The sequence below is a fragment of the Coregonus clupeaformis genome, chromosome 5 (assembly GCF_020615455.1).
Source record: "Coregonus clupeaformis isolate EN_2021a chromosome 5, ASM2061545v1, whole genome shotgun sequence".
NCBI classification, from domain to species: domain Eukaryota; kingdom Metazoa; phylum Chordata; class Actinopteri; order Salmoniformes; family Salmonidae; genus Coregonus; species Coregonus clupeaformis.
This window is the reverse complement of record NC_059196.1, coordinates 18,940,629-18,948,426: the sequence shown is the minus strand read 5'-3', so window position 1 is coordinate 18,948,426 and position 7,798 is coordinate 18,940,629. Positions and strand designations below refer to the sequence as shown.

At 42.3% G+C, this 7,798-nt stretch overlaps 1 protein-coding gene across 1 annotated transcript; it reads right to left on the bottom strand.

The window, feature by feature from the left end:
• Positions 1 to 2,601, bottom strand: LOC123484913. The gene is made up of 4 exons (XM_045215696.1): positions 2,481 to 2,601; positions 2,283 to 2,366; positions 1,371 to 1,493; positions 1 to 659 (listed from the first exon to the last, which is right to left on the bottom strand). Exons 2-4 carry the CDS (start codon positions 2,305 to 2,307, stop codon positions 136 to 138), a joined length of 672 nt encoding a protein of 223 aa, XP_045071631.1. The 5' UTR covers positions 2,308 to 2,366; positions 2,481 to 2,601; the 3' UTR covers positions 1 to 135.
• Between the last annotated feature and the right edge of the window lie 5,197 nt (positions 2,602 to 7,798).

Here is a 7,798-nt window from a genome sequence, read left to right as displayed (position 1 = left end):
CAAATTGAGGCTGTTCTGAGGGTAAAAGCGGGGGGGGGGTGCAACTCAATATTAGGAAGGTGTTCGTAATGTTTGGAATACTCAGTGTATAGTTTGTCCCTATAGAACTCACACGCACACACAGACAGACATTCCTTAACCACTTTCATCTTCTGCATCACTGTCCTCCGATTCACTGTCCTCCTCTACATCTGTGCTGACCGAGCCATCACCAGCCAACATTGAAAATGCTTGCTGGAGCTTTAATAAGTTCTGCATTTTGTTTCGGAGCGGCACAGAGGCACCCAGGTGAAAGCGTGTTGGCTCGGCCTCACACTGCCCAAGAGAAGAAAGGGCCTCTTCAAAAAGCCCCAGCTCTCGCTGGCAATACAAAAGGCAATTTTGTAGGTCTGCCTGTATAAGGTGCCTCTCCTCTGCTGCCCTAAGGCACATGTTATGCAGCATCACTGCATGCTGCTTTGCCCGGAGCAGACTGTCCCCCAAGCTGTTGGATACCTGGGACCAGACTGGATGGTCTTGCTGGAGAACATCCACATACTCCAGTCTTGGCGGGAATTGAGGTGACTTGTTCCTTCCATTGTAGGCGTTGATCTGCTGTTTTATTCTCTCCGATGTCCAATTGATTTTTCTGGAGAGCCACACAGCAATGGTTTGTCCATCTGAAAAACAATTTTAAGAAATGGCAATGAAAATCTTGAAGTTTGATAGAAATCTTTCATATAGTTCAAAGCACCTGGGTGAATGAGAATTAGATAACAACAGCAGTGATATGCCAGGGTGTGATGCAGTGTCTCTTCTCCATGGCCTTCAACCTTTTCTCCAGGCTGAAACCTATATTGACTAGCCCCAATACAGTGGGACAAATATGATGGAGACAACATCCTAAAAAAGCTATTTACTTTTCAAGCTGAGTAGTCAACTGAGCGTTCCTATCATCAGTGATTGACGGGGACATCATGTCAGACCTAGAAAATATTATACAAATATATAAGCGAAAATATAACAGTATGAAAGCATCTCAACATAAAAATAACCAGTCAGGAAGGCAAAACCATTTGAGTGTAGAGTGGATTATGCAGCGTGAAGTGTTGGCACACAGGTCAGAAGACTTCATGTAGAATAGATTAAGCAGGTGAGGGGGGTGGGGGAACTCATGTTTTTGGGATATGTAGTGGAAAGGGGCAGGTGACAGCAGGATGTGGTGATAAGAGTACAGAGTAACAGGGAGTAGCTATGCAGATGGAAGAGATTGTGGGACCAGGACACAGCACACAGTAGGGTATAGGAACGTGGCAGTCATGACTGGTTGGGCTAAGCCAGACAGAAAAGGGTGTTTAAAATCTTAGGTCAGATATGTAGCAACTACTTACGCGACTCGACGTTGCTCTGCGAGTTTCTACGTATCTCTCCTGCCAGGTAAGGAACAACGTCCTCGTCTGTGAGGGTCTCCTTTATCTGACGGGTCCAAACTTCCACATCCGACTGTGTGCTGCCTACAACATAATCAAGGGCCTAATGAAATCTATTGCAGAACGAAATAAACCACACTGGCAGTTGTGCTGAGTTCTACATGTGCAATGCTCACAAGTTAGTGAAAAATATCTTATTAGGAATTTTATTAAAATATCAAATTGTCAGTGAAACCACAGGAAAGGTTTTCATCATCAAATCAAACGTATTTTATAAAGCCCTTTTTACATCAGCAGTTGTAAAACAGCATCACAAAGTGCTTTACAGATACCCTGCCTAAAACCCCAAAGAGCAAGCAATGCAGAGGCAGAAGCACAATACAAGCAGTTCATGGTGTGCATGCTTGTCAGACTGATGGATAATCAGAACAGGATAGAGCACACAAAAAAACGTTCAAATATTCATAGATGACCAGCAGGGTCAGGTAAAGACCATAATGGCTATAGAGGATACAAACATTTCAAGACTCTAGGGTTATATGGCTTTCAGGTTTCAGGAAGTCAAGGTTTATGGGTGGAGTGGGTTGTGGGGGCTAGTACCTTTCTGTTCACCTTCCCACCTATGGGCCAGACTACACTCAATCATAGGACTGACAGAAGAGAGAAGTCTTCAGTCTAGACTTGAAGTTGAGACTGAGTCTGATTCTGATTCTCTCATATCGGCAAACCACTCCATAAAGAGGAGCTCTGTAGGAGAAAGAAAGCCTGGACTTCAGCTACTGAAGACCTGCTTCCAAATCATATGATTAAATTAGTAGAAAAGGATCATTACATATAATTTTTTTAAATTGAGCGAAACACATGGAATCTAACCTGGAATGCTGTTAAGCAGCACCATCAACTCCTCCTTTGCCTGCTCCTTCAGGACCTTCTGCCGACAGAGTTGTATTGCTGGTGCTATAACATATGTAGGTGAACATACTTTTTATAGATTGTTTAAAATACATCAGCGTTTTTTTTGCAAAATGATATCAACACAATCCTGAACAATGCGTCGTCTCAATACTTAACTGATTTCCAGTTCTACATTTATACCTTGCTTCTCCCTGACCCTGGCTGCGTAGTAGAGGAGGGTATCAGTGAAGGGTGTCAACACGATGAGATGGTGATCTCTTTTGTGATCTTCCCAAATTTTCTAAGGTAGAACCAGAACCTCTCCATCTGTTCTCCTTCAGCAAGCCCACTACCAGTCACATATCTGGTACCGTCAGTGATCTGAAATGTAAAGTACAATCAGAAACCATAATGAGCATTACAATGGGTGATGATTAATTAAGGGACTAGGACAAATTACATCTAGCTGTTTCTTAATATTGTTAGGGCAACTGTGCAACTACAAAGAATTGGTGTTTAACAGAATAAATGATTTTAAATATATATATTCATTACCTGACAGTCAGCATCATGAGCATAGGCATGAAAGGCTGGCACTGCAAATGTGGTGTCCACCATCAGATCGGGACTGTTTTTCTAAATGTCAAAATAATTTAGTGTAGGAGCAGTTATTTTGTGCATTTACAGTTGAAGTCGGAAGTTTACATACACTTAGGTTGGAATCATTAAAACTTGTTTTTCAACCACTCCACAAATGTCTTGTTAACAAACTATAGTTTTGGCAAGTCGGTTAGGACATCTACTTTGTGCATGACACAAGTAATTTTTCCAACAATTGTTAACAGACAGATTATTTCACTTATAATTCACTGTATCACAATTCCAGTGGGTCAGAAGTTTACATACAATAAGTTGACTGTGCCTTTAAACAGTTTGGAAAATTCCAGAAAATGATGTCATGGCTTTAGAAGCTTCTGATAGGCTAATTGACATCATTTGAGTCAATTAGAGGTGTACCTGTGGATGTATTTCAAGGCCTGGGAAAATCAAAAGAAAATCAGCAATTTCCAAACGCCTGAAGGTACCACGTTCATCTGTACAAACAATAGTATGCAAGTATAAACACCATGGGACCACGCAGCCGTCATACCGCTAAGGAAGGAGACGCGTTCTGTCTCCTAGAGATGAATGTACTTTGGTGTGAAAAGTGCAAATCAATCCCAGAACAACATCAAAGGACCTTGTGAAGATGCTGGAGGAAACAGGTACAAAAGTATCTATATCCACAGTAAAACGAGTCCTATATGACATAACCTGAAAGGCCGCTCAGCAAGGAAGAAGCCACTGCTCCAAAACCGCCATAAAAAAGCCAGACTACGGTTTGCAACTGCACATGGGGACTGTTTGGAGAAATGTCCTCTGGTCTGATGAAACAGAAATATGACTTTTTGTCCATAATGACCATAGTTACAGTGGGGGAAAAAAGTATTTAGTCAGCCACCAATTGTGCAAGTTCTCCCACTTAAAAAGATGAGAGAGGCCTGTAATTTTCATCATAGGTACACGTCAACTATGACAGACAAATTGAGGAAAAAAAATCCAGAAAATCCCATTGTAGGATTTTTTATGAATTTATTTGCAAATTATGGTGGAAAATAAGTATTTGGTCACCTACAAACAAGCAAGATTTCTGGCTCTCACAGACCTGTAACTTCTTCTTTCAGAGGCTCCTCTGTCCTCCACTCGTTACCTGTATTAATGGCACCTGTTTGAACTTGTTATCAGTATAAAATACACCTGTCCACAACCGCAAACAGTCACACTCCAAACTTCACAATGGCCAAGACCAAAGAGCTGTCAAAGGACACCAAAAACTAAATTGTAGACCTGCACCAGGCTGGGAAGACTGAATCTGCAATAGGTAAGCAGCTTGGTTTGAAGAAATCAACTGTGGGAGCAATTATTAGGAAATGGAAGACATACAAGACCACTGATAATCTCCCTCGATCTGGGGCTCCACGCAAGATCTCACCCCGTGGGGTCAAAATGATCACAAGAACGGTGAGCAAAAATCCCAGAACCACACGGGGGGACCTAGTGAATGACCTGCAGAGAGCTGGGACCAAAGTAACAAAGCCAACCATCAGTAACACACTACGCCGCCAGGGACTCAAATCCTGCAGTGCGAGACGTGTCCCCCTGCTTAAGCCAGTACATGTCCAGGCCCGTCTGAAGTGCATTTGGATGATCCAGAAGAGGATTGGGAAAATGTCATATGGTCAGATGAAACCAAAATGGGGTTGGAAACATCATGCTTTGGGGCTGTTTTTCTGCAAAGGGACCAGGACGACTTATCCGTGTAAAGGAAAGAATGAATGGGGCCATGTATCGTGAGATTTTGAGTGAAACCCTCCTTCCATCAGCAAGGGCATTGAAGATGAAACGTGGCTGGGTCTTTCAGCATGACAATGATCCCAAACACACCGCCCGGGCAACGAAGGAGTGGCTTCGTAAGAAGCATTTCAAGGTCCTGGAGTGGCCTAGCCAGTCTCCAGATCTCAACCCCATAGAAAATCTTTGTAGGGAGTTGAAAGTCTGTGTTGCCCAGCGACAGCCCCAAAAACATCACTGCTCTAGAGGAGATCTGCATGGAGGAATGGGCCAAAATACCAGCAACAGTGTGTGAAAACCTTGTGAAGACTTACAGAAAACGTTTGACCTGTGTCATTGCCAACAAAGGGTATATAACAAAGTATTGAGAAACTTTTGTTATTGACCAAATACTTATTTTCCACCATCATATGCCAATAAATTCATTAAAAATCCTACAATGTGATTTTCTGGATTTTTTTTTCTCATTTTGTCTGTCATAGTTGACGTGTACCTATGATGAAAATTACAGGCCTCTTTCATCTTTTTAAGTGGGAAAACTTGCACAATTGGTGGCTAACTAAATACTTTTTTTCCCCACTGTATGTTTTGAGGAAAAAGGGTGCTGCTTGCAAGCCGAAGAACACCATCCCAAACGTGAAGCACGGGGGTGGCAGCATCATGCTGTGGGGGTGCTTTGCTGCAGGAGGGACTGGTGCACTTCACAAAATAGATGGCATCATGAGGAAGGAAAATTATGTGGATATATTGAAGCAACATCTCAAGACATCAGTCAGGAAGTTAAAGCTTGGTCGCAAATGGGTCTTCCAAATGGACAATGACCCCAAGCATACTTCCAAAGTTGTGGCAAAATGGCTTAAGGACAACAAAGTCAAGGTATTGGAGTGGCCATCACAAAGCCCTGACCTCAATCCTATAGAACATTTGTGGGCAGAACTGAAAAAGCATGTGCGAGCAAGGAGGCCTACAAACCTGACTCAGTTACACCAGCTCTGTCAGGAGGAATGGGCCCAAATTCACCCAACTTATTGTGGTAAGCTTGTGGAAGGCTACCCGAAACGTTTGACCCAAGTTAAACAATTTAAAGGCAATGCTACCAAACACTAATTGAGTGTATGTAAACTTTTGACCCACTGGGAATGTGATGAAAGAAATAAAAGCTGAAATAAATCATTCTCTCTACTATTATTCTGACATTTGACATTCTTAAAATAAAGTGGTGATCCTAACTGACCTAATACAATGAATTTTTACTAGTATTAAATGTCAGGAATTGTGAAAAACTGAGTTTAAATGTATTTGGCTAAGGTGTATGTAAACTTCCGACTTCAACTGTAGGTGTAAAATATTACTTAAGATTTCAAAGCAGGTATGGAGCAAATTGTTTCAAGCCATTCATAAAACCGTATCAAGTGATTCATGAATCTCTTACTACAGGGTGGTGGTTAAATATGAAATATGTAATAGCTAACATAGATTGATATTCAATTTTACCTGTAAATGAGGCTTCAGCTGGCATGCAATGTCATAGTGAAGAAACGTTGTGATGTTTGGTCCCTGCATTGCTTTCAGGTCCCCCAGCAGGAACACAGCATTTGCAAGCCTGAAATGACAGTTCAACATCAGTCATCGTAGCCAATGTTATATATATATATATATATATATATACACACACACAGTGGGGGAAAAAAGTATTTAGTCAGCCACCAATTGTGCAAGTTCTCCCACTTAAAAAGATGAGAGAGGCCTGTAATTTTCATCATAGGTACACGTCAACTATGACAGACAAAATGAGGGAAAAAAATCCAGAAAATCACATTGTAGGATTTTTTATGAATTTATTAGCAAATTATGGTGGAAAATAAGTATTTGGTCACCTACAAACAAGCAAGATTTCTGGCTCTCACAGACCTGTAACTTCTTCTTTAAGAGGCTCCTCTGTCCTCCACTCGTTACCTGTATTAATGGCACCTGTTTGAACTTGTTATCAGTATAAAAGACACCTGTCCACAACCTCAAACAGTCACACTCCAAACTCCACTATGGCCAAGACCAAAGAGCTGTCAAAGGACACCAGAAACAAAATTGTAGACCTTCACCAGGCTGGGGAAGACTGAATCTGCAATAGGTAAGCAGCTTGGTTTGAAGAAATCAACTGTGTGAGCAATTATTAGGAAATGGAAGACATACAAGACCACTGATAATCTCCCTCGATCTGGGGCTCCACGCAAGATTTCACCCCGTGGGGTCAAAATGATCACAAGAACGGTGAGCAAAAATCCCAGAACCACACGGGGGACCAAATGAATGACCTGCAGAGAGCTGGGACCAAAGTAACAAAGCCTACCATCAGTAACACACTACGCCGCCAGGGACTCAAATCCTGCAGTGCCAGACGTGTCCCCCTGCTTAAGCCAGTACATGTCCAGGCCCGTCTGAAGTTTGCTAGAGTGCATTTGGATGGTCCAGAAGAGGATTGGGAGAACGTCATATGGTCAGATGAAACCAAAATAGAACTTTTTGGTAAAAACTCAACTCGTCGTGTTTGGAGGACAAAGAATGCTGAGTTGCATCCAAAGAACACCATACCTACTGTTAAGCATGGGGGTGGAAACATCATGCTTTGGGGGTGTTTTTCTGCAAAGGGACCAGGACGACTGATCCGTGTAAAGGAAAGAATGAATGGGGCCATGTATCGTGAGATTTTGAGTGAAAACCTCCTTCCATCAGCAAGGGCATTGAAGATGAAACGTGGCTGGGTCTTTCAACATGACAATGATCCCAAACACACCGCCCGGGCAACGAAGGAGTGGCTTCGTAAGAAGCATTTCAAGGTCCTGGAGTGGCCAGTCTCCAGATCTCAACCCCAGAGAAAATCTTTGGAGGGAGTTGAAAGTCCGTGTTGCCCAGCGACAGCCCCAAAACATCACTGCTCTAGAGGAGATCTGCATGGAGGAATGGGCCAAAATACCAGCAACAGTGTGTGAAAACCTTGTGAAGACTTACAGAAAACGTTTGACCTGTGTCATTGCCAACAAAGGGTATATAACAAAGTATTGAGAAACTTTTGTTATTGACCAAATACTTATTTTCCACCATAATTT